At 40.8% G+C, this 17,829-nt stretch overlaps 1 protein-coding gene across 2 annotated transcripts; it reads right to left on the bottom strand.

Moving 5' to 3' along the window:
• Positions 1 to 26: 26 nt before the first annotated feature.
• Positions 27 to 17,774, bottom strand: agbl5 (AGBL carboxypeptidase 5). 2 transcript variants are annotated; one of them, XM_082506070.1, is made up of 17 exons: positions 17,129 to 17,770; positions 16,104 to 16,388; positions 15,846 to 16,017; positions 15,546 to 15,712; positions 15,235 to 15,412; positions 14,325 to 14,503; positions 11,459 to 11,990; positions 11,104 to 11,273; positions 10,722 to 10,857; positions 9,691 to 9,908; positions 9,399 to 9,592; positions 7,023 to 7,202; positions 3,444 to 3,586; positions 3,270 to 3,322; positions 2,908 to 3,095; positions 1,267 to 1,400; positions 27 to 1,157 (listed from the first exon to the last, which is right to left on the bottom strand). In XM_082506070.1, the coding sequence occupies exons 2-17, from the start codon at positions 16,316 to 16,318 to the stop codon at positions 1,083 to 1,085; spliced, it is 2,934 nt and encodes a 977-aa protein (XP_082362196.1). In that variant the 5' UTR covers positions 16,319 to 16,388; positions 17,129 to 17,770; the 3' UTR covers positions 27 to 1,082. The 2 variants fall into 2 exon arrangements, with proteins under 2 accessions (XP_082362196.1, XP_082362197.1); XM_082506071.1 differs by lacking the exon at positions 7,023 to 7,202 and having other exon boundaries at positions 17,129 to 17,774.
• Positions 17,775 to 17,829: the final 55 nt, after the last annotated feature.

The following is a 17,829-nucleotide window of genomic DNA, read 5'->3' as shown; positions in this document are numbered from 1 at the left end:
ACACATGTAAACATTTGTTATGCAACTTTAAAATACATGGAGTTTATTGCAGGTTATTTATACTTCCAAATTTAAACACAGTTTTGTTCATCACAATCTTTGCAAAAAAACCCAAAACACGAACGCTAAATGAATAAATATACACATGTACATATAAAAGGAAGAAAAGTTAAAAGTTAATTCAGTACAAATGGGTTACTATTTAGGTGTTCACTCCATTTGGATGCATCACGTTTCCTTCATTAACCTCACTGAGTGCATTTTGCAGCATTAACTTAACCCTCGACTTCCATAAGCCTCACACAAAGCTTGTTTTAGCTTCAGCAATTTTGGTTTCTTATACACATAATACATTATTTTAAACCTGCACGCAGGAGGATTTTATAATGTGACATTTACTTTTATGGTGAGTAGAATCACAAAAACTAAAAAAAAAAAAAAAAAGGCCAAGTAGGTGAAAACCATTTTATGAACAGTATGTGCAAATCACAAAAGTGGAATAAATACACTCATCTCACATTTGTTAAACATCCACAATAGAGATAATGAGATTATAAAGTTGCTATTGTGCTTATGAGTCTAAATAAAAATCAGCCCTTCCCTGTAATTGTACAAGTGGCTGCCTAATAAAATATTTAGCAGTGCATAACAGTATTGGTCGGTATCTGAGGGGAGCAGCAAGGACCAGAAAAATGCAACTTAAATCACAAAAACAGGAAATGTGAGGTACAATTATGGTAGCTGAAATGTTCAAGGATGTTTCAAGTCTGCATTCTTGAGCAGCTGGAAAAATTTGAAAAGATTGAACCACTCCCCCAATACAGCTGCTAATGTAATGTCATAGAGCAAGGCACTTAACCTTCAGCTATTCCAGTAAAAACAAAAGCTGCTCAGTAGTTGTAACAGGTAATTCTAGGTTCTAAATGTTGCCCAAAAAGGCTAAAAACAATACGATTAAACATAAAAAAATTTATTTATATTGCACATCATCATGCCCCAACCAATCCTCCACTGGTGACAAGCCCCTCTCACATTTTGAAGTATTCAATTGCTCAATATGATATTTTTAGGCTGTCGGTTTCCTAGGCTTCTCCACACAGGGTTACTGTCTCACACATGTTCACAGTGTCAGGCACAGTCACTGGAGTTTCCTCCGCCTTTAAAGACAACATCACACAGCCTAGTCATCTTTTAGTTATTCATATTAAATTATAGCTTCAATCTAAATGTACATTAACAACAAGAAGTGTGCACATCGGTTTTTACCTGTTGTTGTGGTCCCATGTCCTCTGCTGCACTTTCTATGATAGCACTTTCTTTGCACGTGATACTTCTGTCTGTGCTTTTCTTCATTAAAGCTTTAGAGGCCAGCTGTATGGCAGCTTCTTTCTCAGATACACCTGCAGAATGGAATAACAGAGGGAAGCAAAGAATATGTGAGATGTCCACTGTAATAAGGGAAATGGGAGTATTAAGTAAAACTTGATGGTGACATTGTGGATTTAAGGACCAGTACTTCAGAAATTGTTACATTTTAGTGGACACAAAATTATGTAGTGCAGTAATAAAATGCTCCAGCAGGAGGCAGTTTATTAAAGTCCATTTCTGAGTCTAAAGACTGCTGGGTTCCATCTGTTTATTTTTACTCTTTTCAATTCAATTTTATTTATACAGCGCCAAATCACAACAACAGTCGCCTCAAGACGCTTTATATTGTACAGTAGATTGTACAATAATAGATACAGAGAAAAACCCAACAATCATATGACCCCCTATGAGCAAGCACTTAGGCGACAGTGGGAAGGAAAAACTCCCCTTTAACAGGAAGACTCTTGTGTCTGGTTGATGTGAATGAGAGGGGATTGCAGTGTATGGTCACAGATAGCGTGTTCCTTGGATTAAACAAGACCAGTTACACTCAGTTCAGCTCCATATTCCAAAGTTTTGAAGCTGAAATTAATCTTTATTTATGTCATGCTGGGCCTTGGCGCAGCTCTTCAGTTCACTACATCACAGAAATCAGCTCACGCCCCTTCCTTAAGCTGACTTTCTTCTGACTGGCTGCTGATTGCAAACAAAAGATCTGAGCAGCAAGTGGGTAGGGCTTTCTTGCTCAGAGCCAGAGCTATGTGCCTGGGTTGACCATCATAAATTATATATTTTTCCATTCTCATATATATATCACTCTTACATACATGGGCCTCAGAGAAAGTTTTACTTATATTTATTACAAGCATTCGGCACTGTAGCGGTAAAACATGTTGTTTAAGATGGTGGATAACCTGAGGGACTGTGTCAAGGTGTCACTAAAATAAGCATGTGTATCATTCAAAACTTGTAGCAGAGCTCAAGAATAAAAACATTAAGCTAATGTGCCTAATAGGTCCACTCTGAAGCATCACTATGCTAACATATGCTAATTACCACTAAAGTAACTTCTACATCTGCGGATCAAAGCCAGGTGGCAAACACCATAGTAATTAGAAGGGGGAAATGTATGACTGCACCAAAAACAGCTGTTGAAATATTTCACTTAAAATCAGAAATGTCCACCTCATATTAGCCAGTGTCAAAATCAGGGGGTGACTGAAGTCATTCTACCACTTGGGGATCCTGAATGTGTGTCCTTTATATGGATGTACAGATCTGAGCTTCAAAAGTGGTATCTGAAAATTCTCTGGATGTCATTCAAAGTTATCTCATTACATTTCATGCACACTGTGGTCAGATGCACAAATAAGCACAATCATGAGTTCTATGTTGTTGTTTTAGAAACGATTCTCCTTTAATATCAAGTAAAACATACTTTTATGAGATGCCTTCATGTCACTTTTAACTGATCATTGGTCAGCTCATCTCTGTAATCTATGTCATAAACAGCCCAGAGCAACAAGCAGGTGTACATGCCTGACAATGACAGGTGTCTGTGGAGGCCAGGTCTGAGCAGCTTCCACACCTTCATGGTAGCAGACACCTCTTTACCTCCTGGTGGGTTATTGCTAGATGGAGATGCTTTATTGTTGTGTTTGGGAGGTGCGTCAGTCGACCCCATCCTTCGGATGGGAATGCGGCTGACGTGGGGCTGCAGCTCACACCTGGGCAGGCGACAGAGAGGTTAACATTTTCGCTATTCAAGAAAGAAAATATCAGCATGAAGAAGGGGTTTCCAGTGTGGTTTTCATTTCATTTTTCAGATCCCAGCCTTTGTTGACTGTTTTGGATTCAAATTATTACAATGCAAAAAAAAAAAGAAAAAAGATAGGGCTTACTTGCTAAATTTGATGGAGGAAAGGATGTGTTCAGGCCCCTGGTCTTTAGCAGTCTGTGACACATGGAGACATTACAACAACACATCATAGTCTAAGTGTATATTAATACGGGACAAAGTGTTAATAATGGAAATGTGAATTTGCTCAGTGAGTGAGCCAGCAAGGTAACCTAACCTCTCTACCAGCTTCTGTGGGAGGATGAGTGATTGTAAGAGTTCGGCACCCTCTCCCTATGTGCCCAGGACGTACAGGTAGAGGCATTCTGGACCAGACCGCAGAACTGGGTCCACCAGTCTCAAGGTCCGGGCAGCTAATGCCTGTCAACCACATGAAGACACATAAATAAACAGAACAAAGAGAAGAAAGGAGAAACAAAGAGTGGAAGATGAAACACTAAGAATCTGATTTATAAAACTTAAGATTTAAGCCATTTAGTGTGTGTATGTTTAAAGTATCACAATTATGCTGGCAAAAACCAAATATGTTGAAATAACTGAATGTCCTGTAATATCTCATAATCTACATATACTCCTAACTAAGTTTAAGTGGTGAGAGTTTTGGTGTTGATCTTTTCCTTGACGTGAAAGTTGAAAAATAAAGATCACAATCAGAGTCAAAAGAGAGCAAAAGGACCCACACTCTGTAGCTGCTTGACAAACGGATAGTTTTTATTCCAGAGGTTAAACAGAGAGGCGCTAAAAGACAGCGGCACATTCAAGAAAGGTGACAATTGTAGAGACGTTACAAGGACAAACACATAACTGTAGTCTGGTATAGAAGGTTAGCACCACATTGAAGGAAACGGCACAATTCTCATAAGGAGTATAAAGCCGAAAGACCTACTGAGAATGTGACTATGCATACAGTGTTTTCACCTAAAGCTGAGTTCGTCATTTTCAATGAAGACGTAGACGCTTTAAGGCTGAAACAACTGGGACACAGAACATCATAGCTCACAGTGAGAAAGCAGGAAAAAAACAACAACTACAGAACACTCCTTCACCATTTAGCAGGGCACTGATCTAAACTGATAGATCGTAACTCCACTGAGCTGAGGCTACACTAAAACCTTTAGTACAGTAATATTAGATGAGACTACTGTCCAGTAAGCACAAGACAACCATCAGATTTGCAGGGTTTTCTGAGCTTCTCTAACTTAAGAGAGCTGACATTTGAAGCTAATGCCGTGTTCAGACTATACGATACCAGGCTGGTCAGATCTGAGTCACGTAAAGCATCGATTGGAGGTTGGGAACAAAAATGAGAGTAACGCATGCCAATAGGGTGTCATGATAGACAAAAAAAAAGCTATGTGCCAACAAAAGGGCTAGCATATAAGGTAGGTGTACTATTGCATACATTACAAAAGAGAGAATGATGTTCCAGTATAGTTAGGAAGAAGTGTGAGAAGCAGTAACACAAGATAGCCAGCGTCATAGACACTCCTTTGTTTGCTGTTCTGTTGACACTCTTATTTAAAATCAACTGTACCTCCAATGATATCACACTGATTGTGAAAGAAGAGATGAACAAGATTTTATAACTCTTAACCACCTGACACATCGACCACTGCGACAGACTGAAGTATCATGTAGTCTGAGCCCAGCGTGAGTATTAAGGACTGTTTCTACAAGAGCTTTTTATTTGGCTTAACAACGCTTGAATTCGCAAGAAATTTATGTTGTGAGATCACTGCAACTTAGGCAAGTCACACTGAATATGAAAGACAGATGAAGAAGAAGGATATATACCCTATAAGATCACAATAGGAGCAGGACCTTCAAAACCTACTGCTTACAACAAAGCAAGGCACAGCTTAACTACAATGTGTAACAGCACTGGATCAGACAGTAGCTACAGTGAGCAAAGGCCAGATATTCTGAAAGCTATTTTGATCCCTTAATGGTCTGGTTTGTTTGCTCCTTCTAAAAAAGAAGAAAAAATAAATAAATAATAATTCACTTCTGCATGTTCAGTGCAACATAAACGGCCGGTCCTAAAACACAGACCATCATCAAGTACTTGGATAACAGCACGCAAAAAACGAATTACAGACAAGTTACTATAATTCCACAATAGATGAGTAAAATCTTAGACAACATGGCAGCTTCTCATGACTGCTTACCACAAGATATATTAACTCTAGCCGTCGACAGCCTACTACACACCTGCCACGATCGATTTACACAAGGAACATGTCTATCTGCTTGAACAAATTAGGATAAATATTATCTTCATCGGTTTAAGGAAACATATAATACATAAACAAACAAAAAGTCTTCACCATATTTACACCAGACCAGTGTTAGTGTCATATTAAAAAAACAATAAACACCTGCCAGTCAAACTGGTTATAAGCTAAACTCATTCTTTTCATATAATACTACTTGCTGGCAAATAGCCCCACAAATCAACCGTAGTTATCCCAAAGCAGCTACAAGATTGCAAAATCCATAATGAGGTCTCCACACAGGAAGTGAGTGACATGGTGACCAAAGTCAACGATAATCAGAGAAATTGTAGCTATCACCAATGAGAGGGAAGGATGCTGTTTACTGATGTATGAGGATGGTAAATGCCAACGAATGAGCCGCACAACGTTTCCTGTGTGGGTGCCCCTTAAGGACTTAAGCTAATGAGGGTACACAGTTTCTGGCAGTAGGCTATGCTGTGATTATAACGTCATGACCAATGTTGGTCCGACATTGGAATGATGCAGGTTTTTGTTTTTATTTATTTTTAATGGTATTTAGATAATGAAAAACTGACTTGTGTACAAAAATCTAAAAGCAAACCTTTGAATGTCACTTTGAATCATAAGAAATTAAAAAAAGCTATTTAAATGTTTAGCCTCAAATGACAGTATAATGTGATCGACTTGTGACATCGTTTTACAAATCAACATTAAAGTGAAACCCAAAGACAACAGAACAGATCAGAGTGTGCTTTGGAAGGCTTTTAAAGAAAATAAAGTCTGACTGTGTTCAGTCTATAAAAATATGTCTCAAAAGTCAAATAAAACCAATAAATAATTCAAACATTAAACGCATCACAAAAGCAACTGTGCGAATAAAGAAGAAAATCTCCCGGCTACTTTCAAATGGTGAGCAGAGTAACGTGGTAATTAGCTTTAGCTTATTATTGTATACAGAAAAAGCTTCGTCTGGATCCATATTATTATATTATGATGTCTACGGATAACATCTACTGTGTGCTCTGAACGTCTTATAGGACAGCAGATATTAGGTACCCAAGCAAATATCCCCATTTACTAACCAGTCTGCTATGTTTATCAAAGAGCCAGAGGACAGTGCGGCAACCAGCACTTGATTCAAGGTCGGTGAGAAAAAGCATTTCAGTCATAGCTGAGATCTGAGGAACACATTCGCTCTCAAGTGAAAGTGTTATTTACCTTAAGGTGCTAAAACTGTAGACATGTAATTACTGTGCAGAAAGAAAAAAAATTATTTACTAGCACCAGTGATGTTTTGCACGCACGCTTTGACCTACATGGACTACCAGGCTGGTTTCTGAAAAGACAATCTCACTCAATCATCTCGCACAAGGACATGTGCCCAGTGTTTCATGGTTTAAGTCAGATTCAGTCCGGGGTGGGCCCAGTTGGACTGCTGGCGGCCGGCGGTAAGCTCTGAAGGAGCAGGGGACTCAGTTTGGAGAGCAGCCCAGGGCGGGGCAGGGCCTGCAGGGATGGGAGCAAGGTGGAGAGGCTGGGGGGCTGGAGGGAGTACAGACCTGTCATACTGACGGAGGCCGGGAGGGGACAGGAGCCTGCTGCACACACTGAGGAAGATGAGGAGGACGAGGAGGAAGGGGGTGAGAGTGGGGGACGAGCGGGTGTGTGGCTGTTGCTGGGAGACCGGAGGATGAAGCGGTGGTGATGGGGGGGGCGTCTCTTCTCCTGGGGCTTAGTGTCTACAGAGAGGGAGACACATACACCTGCTCAGAGACGTGCAGGGACCGTAGGGATACACAAAGTGGCTGAAACTACCCTGCATGCACTGAGAACAAAGTCATTACAGGTAACGCAAAGTAAATGCAAAAAAACTCATGAAAGCAAACTGAAATTCTTTTGGTACACAGGGTTTCTGCCAGGAAAGAGAAAAGGAAGACAATCGCTATATCTTTTTTCACACTTCCAGCATGAAGAGAAAGTAAAAAGCATGTAGGTGCGATATAACCAAAATCTCATATCCCGATATAAGACCTTTATCGTCCCGACAACGATATATGTCACAAAAATTTTACATTTTCTGTAAATTCTGTAGTACAGTTTTCTGGTCCGTGTCAGACTTTTCATAACCAAACCATGTCCATGCTACAGAGGTAGCCCCTCGTTTAGGAATAAGGTCCTCGATTTGTTTTGACTGGTCCTTCTGTTTGTCATCATTTCAGTTTATTTTGAAAAATCTCAACAGATCTTCAGCTTTATTGTGAAAGGTTAATGTGGAAAAATAAACAAGCAGACAGCGGAGCCACAAGCTGGGTTTACCGTCATTGCCGCTAACGACAACGCATAAAAAAAGTTGCTTATCCATCTGTAGTGTGGTTATTTTAAATGTAAGAGAAAGAGGGAACGTAAAGAAATTAATATAGCCACTACAGTGACCATCAAAACGATGAAAAAACATTGCCGTAAACAGTTTATTTTGTGACACCACGAAACAAACGATAGCGTAAAATGAAACGATAGATGTTTTTATATCGTCATCCGACATATATCATTATATTGAACAGACCTAAAAGCATGCATGCATATACAAGCTGGAGAACACCAAAACATATTCAACTCTATTGAAATAAAGTGATGAAGGATATATCTTACAGTGATTAATGGACCGAAATGGATGAATATGAGCAGAGTAAGTAAAACAGAATAAAGTCATAACATTTGCCAGGTTCTTTAATGCCCTTTAATAATTGTGGATCTCCTTTTTCTCAGAGACAAAAATCAGGTAAAAAACAAAAAAATGTAATTCTTTGTTTTTACATTCATCAGGTCCCAATCAGCCCAAATAGCAAGGAGAAATTAAAAATACATGCCACGAAAGAGTTGGGGTCTTAGGAGGTTAAAAATGTAATTAACTTATAATTGTTAAATTGTTTATCTGATGCCTTTATCTGCCAACTTTATTTTCATATTCTTCTATCTGAAACAACAGGAAAGCGGTTAAAAAGATTTTTTTTCTGTCTCTGATGATTGCTGCACCCAACCATGTAGCACAGGGGTGGGCAACTCCAGGCCTCGAGGGCCGGTGTCCTGCAGGTTTTAGATGTGTCCTTGATCCAACACAGCTGATTTAAATGGCTAAATGACCTCCTCAACATGTCTTTAGGTTCTCCAGAGGCCTGGTAATGAACTAATCATTTGATTCAGGTGTGCTGACCCAGGGTGAGATCTAAAACCTGCAGGACACCGGCCCTCGGGGCCTGGAGTTGCCCACCCCTGATGTAGCAGAATACAGGCATTGTGAGGAGCCAAAAAAGTAGTGATGCTTATCACGTCCAATATAGCGGACAGCTCGACATGCCCATGATGTCACGTGCAAACCCTTTATACACTGGTGGAAACCCTGGTACATGTGTTATTGAGACAGGGACGCGTGTCTATTCTGCACTCATCATATTTCTTTAAAAGGAGAAAAGAAACTTGATAACTCTAACTAACTCTAAACATCATGTTAGAATACTGTATTATCCATACTGTGAGAAAAATTTCTTTAGGGTAAGGACACAGCAGCAGGAAAAGGGGTCATGCAAAGGTCATGCGGGGGTAATGTGGGGGATGTTACAGGTCGTTAACATCCAGGACACCAAGCTCATCCCAAACCTTGCTGCCAGTTTCACGTCACGCGCAGCAAACCAGAAACTAACATTCACGCAGACAATAACACATCAGCCAGCCTTTCTGAACAGCTCCAACAGCAACGAACAAGAGGTTGAAGAAAGGGAAAGAGAAGAAAATGAGAAAGAGAGAGACCACAAGAGAGGATTTGTGATACAGAGAGAGAGAGAGTGGAGCAGAGGACCACTAAAGGAGATGTGACTTAAGAAAAAAAAAAGAAAAAAAGGCAGCCACAGCACAGGCAGATAGTTGGGAATTCAACTTACCTCTGACTGGCCCGAGTGTTTTGTTGCCTCCACGTCCGCTGCTGTTGTGCTGTGTATGAGTTCGGGGTGGGGGGCACCCGAAAGTAAAACTTGGGGAATTGTGCATCTTCGGCGAGGGTGTTTGGCTGCTGCTACTTTGGCTGTTGCAGCGGACGCGGCTGAAGGTGTTCTCCGATGCAGATCCAGACAGACAGCTAGTAGGAAAATGAAGAAATCACAGAAATCCATGACCCAGCTGTTATCTTTGGACAAACTAAAGGCATCCAAGTTAAAAAAATGTGTGGGAACTCACTTGTTAAAGCTCTTTGGTGGTGACACCTTGCTGCCATTGTGGTGTATTCGTGGGGGAGGGTTGGCATGGATGTGAGTGTTCAGTCCTTTGGTGTTGCGGACGTGCTTGAGGATCCAGGCTCGCAGATTTGTCAGACAGGTGTGCTCAGAAAGCACCAGTCGCGGCCAAGGGTTACACTCTGCCATGTCCAGGGCAGAGATCGCCACAGCACGCCCCACCTGATGGCATCACCCAAATTTATTTCAGAACTGATATAGATGGGCACACTTTGTTTACATAAATTGCCAAATTTCTTTAACATGTCAGGGTAGGTGTACAGTACTGTCTTGAGACACATCTCATTTCTTTATATTTTGTAGAAAAATGGGAAACAGGTGCAATGATTTATTAAAATGTGCAAATATAGATCCGGGTTCTGGGGAGGCCAGTCAATGACTGACAGTGTTCCACTGTGTTTTTCTGTCCAGATATGTTTTTCCTACACTTTCCAGATGGTATTGATTTAGGTCATAGATTTAGGTTCTATTTGTTGGAGGAGGGGGGTCGGTGCATACAAGTGCTTTATCGGTCATTAGCAACAGTTTCTCTTTCTAAATATTTGATTTGCCAAATACTTTGTGACAATAACTAAGTAATATAATCTGCTCTCTAGTGAGTCTTTCATCCTGCCGAATAACTCTAACTCCATTGTCTTGATGTCAAGGTAACCCTCGTTTTGCTCTATAGCTTCAGTGAGCTCATCACATGTGTCTTAACCAGTTCCACATACAGTATGCTGCAGGCTGTGGTTAGTGTGCTTTCAAAATAAGAGCAAGTAGGCCTTGTCTTTGAGATGTTGCTCTCACTAATCAATAAAAAAAAAGAAAATAGAAAATTCTAATGTGAGGTGACAAGTATGCTTGAAGGGGATGGTAATACACTTGGACATACCTCCCAAGTAAAGTCTATGGGTGGGAAATAATTCAAAGAAAAGTGGAGCATAATATGATATGATATGATATGCATGTGTGTGTTATATATGCGCTTCCTACCTGCTCAAATATTTCTGGAGTGTATTTTGGAGGGAAGGATGGAGGTGGAGGGGGGGTAGCTCTTCCGTTGTCATGGCAGGCAGGTGGGATTGTATTCATGGTTTTTCCTGTGTTATAGTTGCACTCCAGAGTGTAACTGGTCAGTACCCAGTTGCAGAAGCAAGATAAAATATAAAATTACAACACAAAAGCATTACTGTGTTTCCAAGGCTTTTTGCAACTTAATTTGTACTGGGCCCACAAAATCTGCACTTGGTCATTATGGCTAATTCGAAACTGAGTAAAAATTCTGGAAATCACACTTTAAACACCTGAAAAATGACTACATAAACTTCCTACACCGAACACAGATTGCAGCAATGTCATAAATCTAATGTCTGACCTGTGAAGCAGCCCTATTGCCTTGTGAATGGCAACCCGACCGCTGCCTTCTTTAGATTGGCCATCTCTCTTGTCTCGTGCGTACATGTTTTTCTCAGAGAAGTTACAGCCCAGAAAATCAAAGTGGGCAGAATTCACAGCGATCAGCCTTGGATACAGCATGTTCTCGACCTGCGGCAAGAAAATCACAGCAATTCAGACACACGTGACAGAAAGTATTACAAATGTAATGTAGAAAATGTTTTTCTAAAAAAAAAAAAATTTCAATGAAAGAAAAGTAAAAAACAAATTTGAATGTTATTTGACAATTTTGCAAAAGTACTGCAAAGTAATGGATAAAATGCATTCATTATTACCTGCTGGCTCTCATCAGGAAGGCTATTTCCATACATGAAACACCCACGTTTAGACGCGTGCCCATGCAAGTCGACATAATATGCCACACCCCCCTCCTGTGGTGGCACCGACTCCTGTTCCTCCACCTGTGGTACTGCTAAATCTCCAGCACCTGGAACTACAGTCTCTGTGGAGCTCGATGAGCTGTTCTGATCTCCCTTCTCCGCCTCTGAGGTAGCCCAGGCGTTTTCCTCCATCATCATGGGGACCTCTGGCTGCGCAGGATTTGCATCTTTCTCAGCGTTCCGTTGGTTTAAGGTGACTTCGAGGGCAGTGAGGGGAGGTGCTTCATGCTGATTTGCAGGTTTTGTTTTAGCAGCTGGGGGCTCTGTATGGGTGGGGCCGTTAGAACGAGTGCTTGGCTGTGTTTTGTGCAAGCGGTTGTGTGTGTGGTGGTAGAGCAACAGTGTTTTGGCTGCATAGATGGACGGGTGTAACTCGGGGCTGGGGTTCAAGTATTGTCTATTCAGGTTCACACCCCTGGAATCCGTCCTTTAAAAAAAAAAAAGAGAAAGTAAAGAATCTTTTATTGTCGACAAGTCTAAACCCAGCAGAGAGTATTTTGTACACTTCACCTCTGCTATATTTAACATGTGAGCTATTTTATACATTATTACACGGTGATGTTTAGATTGTACAGAGGAACACAGGTCTGGGAATCAAAAGAAGAGGCAGCATACCACTAACATGCCAAGAAAGCAGCGTCACCATTTACTGACACCTCAGTGCATCATTCTCTGAGACACAGGGACATCTGGTAAAAAGGTCACCACATCTCACCTCTGCTGGCTCTTCTAACCTCCTTATGACTAGTAGCAGTGATGAGCCTAAACTAAACTCAGCTGTGGTCGACTTTCCCTTCCAGTTTGATTTCCAGAATCTTATCATTTGTACCAAATGCAGTTTCCATAACCAGAATAGAGCCAGGGTTTCCATCACTGTATTTTAAGTTGTCACATCTTGAAAGATATTGCTTTTTTATTTATTTAACGCAAGCAATTTATCGTCTGTACACAATAATTAAACATAAAACCTCAAAACTGAAAAAAGTTAAAATATTAAAGAAGAACCAGGCTAAAACCAGATTATGACTTAATGATATTTTACTCTGTCTTCCTGTGTCCACTAGGTCTACCATGATTTGGTGCTCTCTCATTGGTGTAGTCTAAATTATTGCTGGGAATGTGAAAAAAACTCTCCAGTGTCTCTTATTCTCTCACCCCTGTGTCAGCATATACATATCTTCACAGTGTTACAGCAGATAGCAGGTGGGCAGCTTTCCATTAACTGAGTGCAAATGCGCCTGCATTAAATTGCACGTAATTTCTGAGTAGGTCGTAGTCACTGGGCTTTTTTCCCCCTGAGTGATAACTGCATAGGGCTTGAAGAAACCTAATTTTTCCAGCTGGATTTCTTGATTTCTCCTAAAACGAGCAGGTTCATTGGCCACACACATGCATAAATTAGTTCTTATATAAGTTTTAAATGTATGCACATGTTAGCAGAGACATTCAGTTGATATTGACAATGAATGTTGTGAAGTAGGGCTGCACGATTTTGCATAAAATGAGAATCACGATTTTTTGGCTTAGAATTGAGATCACGATTCTCTCACGATTTTCTTTTCCAGTATAAATATTTATTGCACTTATTAACTGCACATCAACTTCGTAACAGTTGAGACTGAACATAAAAACAATAAATAAACATAAAAACAACAAATGTCTCACGTTTTGTTGTTGCCGCAAAATGTTGTACTGCTTGAAATTCCGTCTCCATCGTTGCTCGACGCTGCGTGTATAGAGCAGGTAGTGCAACAATAGAAAAATAGTTGCGGGACAGCACTGTGTAGCGTTTGTCTAGGGTGTTGATCATTTTCCTAAATCCCTCGTTTTGCACAGTGTTGATGGGAGCCATATCTTTGGTCAGGTGATAAGTGATAGCCTCCGTAATTTCTTTGTGCCTGCGGAAGTTCGACAGGTATAGGAAAGTGCTGTATAAGGTTCCCGTTATTGGTGTTTGGGTGGTTGACCGGGACGGATTTTCTCCTGTCACTTTCTCGTCATCCCTGACGTGCTCTCCGTTGTTTTTCCCCCTGATAATTTTAGCATCACACGGCACAGCTTCTATATCACGTGGTATAAGGCTCCGCCCTTGTCATTTGTTGAGCAGGAAGAGTGAGCGCTTGTTTTCATGCAGATTACGTCCCGGATCAAAATGCGGTACAATCGTGGTTGTCGTTTTAATCGTTGTCATTTGGAAATGAGATCGCACATAAGTATGAATCGAGATCGCGATTTTCTAACGATTAATCGTGCAGCCCTATTGTGAAGGCAAAGTAAGAGGAAGATATGCACATAGTAATACAAAAACTAATGGTCATTGTAAAAATTCAGACACATTTGCACTGTAGCATCAGGTGCCATATCCCCATTGGTTGCCTGGTCTTCAGACAAACTTTCCATTCAAATCAAAATTTCATTAGGAAGCCAAAAAACAAAGATTTTGAACACACAGAATGCTTATTTTTAATAGGATATATCCATTGTATTTGCAGTACATATGGGTCTACAGTTGTAAGACTTCCTATGCAGAAACACAGAGCTAATCATCTTATACTAGCAACTGTTAACTGCTGTGTAGCCTTTTAACAGGCTCAACATCAAACCAACTTGCTTTGTGACAATAATGAAAGAACATTGTAGCACAACAATACATTGTAGCACATTTCCAGACTATAATTGTGGTACACACTACTCACATTATTATTGAGAGGAAACGCTCTCATGTCTCATTTAAGGATGTGGATGAATGTGAAACTCTTACCTGTAGTGTCCACGGACAACCCCGTCTGGGTTCAGCATGGGAATGAGCTTGAACACAAACATGTTGCGCAGCGCATGTGCACGTGGGTCATCTCTTCTCAGGATGAAGTTGAGGAAACCGTTAAACACAAATGATGAGGGAGTCTCCCCAGGGTGCACCCGACTGCTGAGAAAAAACACCTGGGAACACACACAGACACGCAAATACCAAGAGTGAACGTTCCTGTTTAAGGTCAGAGTCTTATAAATTATCATTAAAGGTCCCAATCTACAAAACACTGGAAGTGATTCACAGCCATGTGGCAACTGGAGATCACAGAAAGTCAAGGATATTCAGTGACTTTAAGAATGCCAATAATTGACATTTGTACTGGTAGTAAATACATTAGGGGTTTACCTAGGCAGCCAAAACCTGGAATTTCTGCAAGTGAACAGTCTTCAGCTTAAAAGTAATGCACAATGAGCAACTCACTTCCAGTGTGGATGCAGCTTAACAAAAAGCCAGTTAAGTTTAAATTAAAATGATCATTTCTTTACTTGTGGTAAAACAGTCCTTTCTAAGGTGGGAAAATTGCTGCTGACAATCCACATTATTACATTTAGCATCTATATTAGCAGCATGCTATAACTCGCTACATCAGACTCACCGAGGAAGAAACAAGCAGCTATGGGTTGATTATGTGCGAATGTACTAGTTTACTCTTTTCTTCATGGGGGGAGGCTAACTGCTTGGAGGCGGTCTAGGTGCCCGGTTTCGGAAGAATGTGCATTGTGACTTTGCTTCACAGATCATACTTTACACACGGGAATGTATTTAAAAAAAATCTCATAATGGTCTAAAACTAACTTTCATAATAGGGGACCTTTACAGAATAGTGATTGTTTTGTTTTTGTGTATGATTAAATGATACCCTTTTGCCAGGGAAGCGGTGTGGTCTTGGAGTGTTGGTGTCAGGAAACAGCTTGGGCAGACGGGCTTCCCGTTCATCCTGCATCCCGCTGCAGTTGGTCACAGTGAGAAGGTCCACCCTATTGCCATCTAGAGAGTGGCATAGCAACTCCCTATGATAATACACAGTGCCTGGAGTACTAAGCAGTGGGAGCAGTGCAGGAAAGAGTTTAAGGAAAAAAAATGTTAGAGAACTGTACACATTTAAGGTACTTTGACAAAGAAAAGATTCCAAATTTGTGTGTACATAGTTGTGTCTTTTGTGCGCTTTACCTGGTCGGACTGAGCTGAGCAGCCCTGGGGTAGCTCTGATCCAACTGCTGCAGCATCTCCTGGCACTCTGTGTAAGAGAATGGGTAGCAGAAGGAGAAATAGGTGGTAGCCCCTCTCACCTCCAATAGCCGGTGAGTGAATGAAAGGATGAACTGGTTATCTACAATCTGAAAAGCAGCAGAAGAAAAGAAGAAGAATGATATTTATAGATGGATAATAATAGCCTGACAGGCAGTACTCTGCCTCACAGAGTCCTGTTGCCCACATCCTCTCTGACAGGCTCAGAGAGTGAATATCTACCTCAGATGTTGGTCTGTCTCGTATCCTTTCCCAGCGGATTTTGCCCGGTAAAGTGCGTACGAGAGGAGCCATGCCTTGGCTGTAGAGTTTCCTCTGATTGTTCATGTTCATCACATTGATCTTCAGTAACTTCCCAGGTGCTGCCCCCTTCACACTGAAGTAAAACCATGATCTGAAAAACCACAACATGATACGGGATACTTTAAGTCATCTAATGTGGTAAAGTTGGTGTGGCACGAAAAATTAAATTTTGGTTACCTGTTTCCGTTCTCGTGCTCTGTGCCGGCACAGTCTGGCTGCGTCCACACATTGAACTCATAATCAGGGGTGAGGCTTGACCCAGAGGAGGAGCTTCCACTAGAAGGTGTGTCAGAAGAAAGGCTGGAGTTGCCCTTCTCCACCTTCTCCACACGTGCCAGGTTCCCTGAGTCAAACTTGGAGCTAAACACAATATTCCCAAAGCGAGCCTCCATGGCTCTGAACTCTGGCCTCTTTCACTTTTCTTTTCTGTGAAGTGCCCGTCAGAGTTCTGACACAGATCACCTGTCATGAAATTAGGGTTACAAAAATATGTTAACACTGGGCAAAAACATAAAAGGGAAAGGAGGTATAACCGGCTACAACAGGGGTTTTATGTATATGTAACGTATTTCTCAAAAACATAATAAACAAAGAATTTTATACAGATGTAATATACCATAATACTAGTTTTTGATTGTAAGACTAAACAGCGACATCTCGAGGCCATTACAGAAACTACAACGATGGCCACAACCAACAACACAAAACATTTTCTACAATTACAAGCTTTATACGTGTAGCCATTGCTGTACATTGGTTGCTTACTGTTTCCTTATCATTAACAAAAACGCGAGTGAAAGTCTCTCCAACAAGATGAAATAACGTTTCAGTGTATCAACAACAAGCAATAACAACAACAGCTGACCGAGAAATCGAGGGCAGCGTAAAAAGGGGGAGTGAACTAACGGCTGCAAGCATTACAGTCGGTTCATAAAAAGATTTCACATGATTTAAGGCAAATTAGCAACCGCTAGCTAAAATCGATTACACAGCTAATAGCCAGTGTCCTTCCTTTATTAATGTTCCACACAGCTAGCATACCTTTCTAAGCTACGGAGGCTAACTTAGCAACGGAACTAGCAGTCATTGCTCTGAAGGAATCTGTTTTTTTTTTAATTATTCTACGTTTTTGGTCCACACACTACCTCGACACCTAATCTGCATCAGCGTCTTTATGTGAAAATATAAAATGTCAATTTTACCAGCCTATTTTCGATCGATGTCCATTTTTGTTTCACCGTCCTTCTCAACCCTCAATTCATAGCTCTGTATGCTGCGTTCAGGGTTCTCTGGAGAACTGACACTGCCTGGAAATTTCCTTGTGTCTTAGCCTAACAAATTGCAGGCGAAACGTTTTAAAGTCATTCTGTGCATTTGGTCTGCTTATTACAGTGGACATGCAAAAATATAATCAAAATATAAGTAGATTTATCTTTAAAAAAACCAGCAATTAAAGTTACCAACTTTGTTGTTCTTTTCCTTATGAAACAGCGCAATAAAGAAACGTAATCTTAGTGTAGGCTTACTTTATTTAAAGGTCTCATGCATTATTTGGCTGTAGCATTGCAGTGACATTATGCACCCAGAATATCTCAAACCTGAAAGGCCTGTTCTACAAAGCAGACCTGGGGTTAATGGTCACCACCTCCTTACCTCATATGTGTGTGTGTGGGGGGGGGGGGGAGCTACAAAAAGTCTGAATAGTGCTTATTAATATATGATGGGGTCTAATTAGGATTTTGTAGGTAAGGAGAAGAAATTTTAAATTTAATTTTGGATTTAACAGGGAGCAAATGGAGAGAAGTCAGTATAGGAGAAATATGTCTTTCTTGTCCCTGTCAGAGCTCTCGCTGTAGTGTTTTGTACTACCGGGAGGCTTTTGGGGCTTTTTAGAGCAACCTTA

This window comes from Aulonocara stuartgranti, assembly GCF_965226115.1.
Source record: "Aulonocara stuartgranti genome assembly, chromosome: 15".
NCBI lineage: Eukaryota > Metazoa > Chordata > Actinopteri > Cichliformes > Cichlidae > Aulonocara > Aulonocara stuartgranti.
The sequence above is the reverse complement of the archived record's forward strand: the minus strand, read 5'-3'. Positions and strand labels throughout refer to the sequence as shown.

Excerpts from the sequence above, each read along its gene's own strand:
- agbl5 (XM_082506070.1), bottom strand. The coding sequence starts at position 16,318 with ATGGAGGCTCGCTTTGGGAATATTGTGTTTAGCTCCAAGTTTGACTCA. Across the intron at positions 15,413-15,545 it reads GCTCAGCTCAGTCCGACCAG|TACTCCAGGCACTGTGTATT; the intron begins GTAAAGCGCACA and ends CCCACTGCTTAG. Across the intron at positions 3,323-3,443 it reads CCACAGAAGCTGGTAGAGAG|ACTGCTAAAGACCAGGGGCC; the intron begins GTTAGGTTACCT and ends CATGTGTCACAG.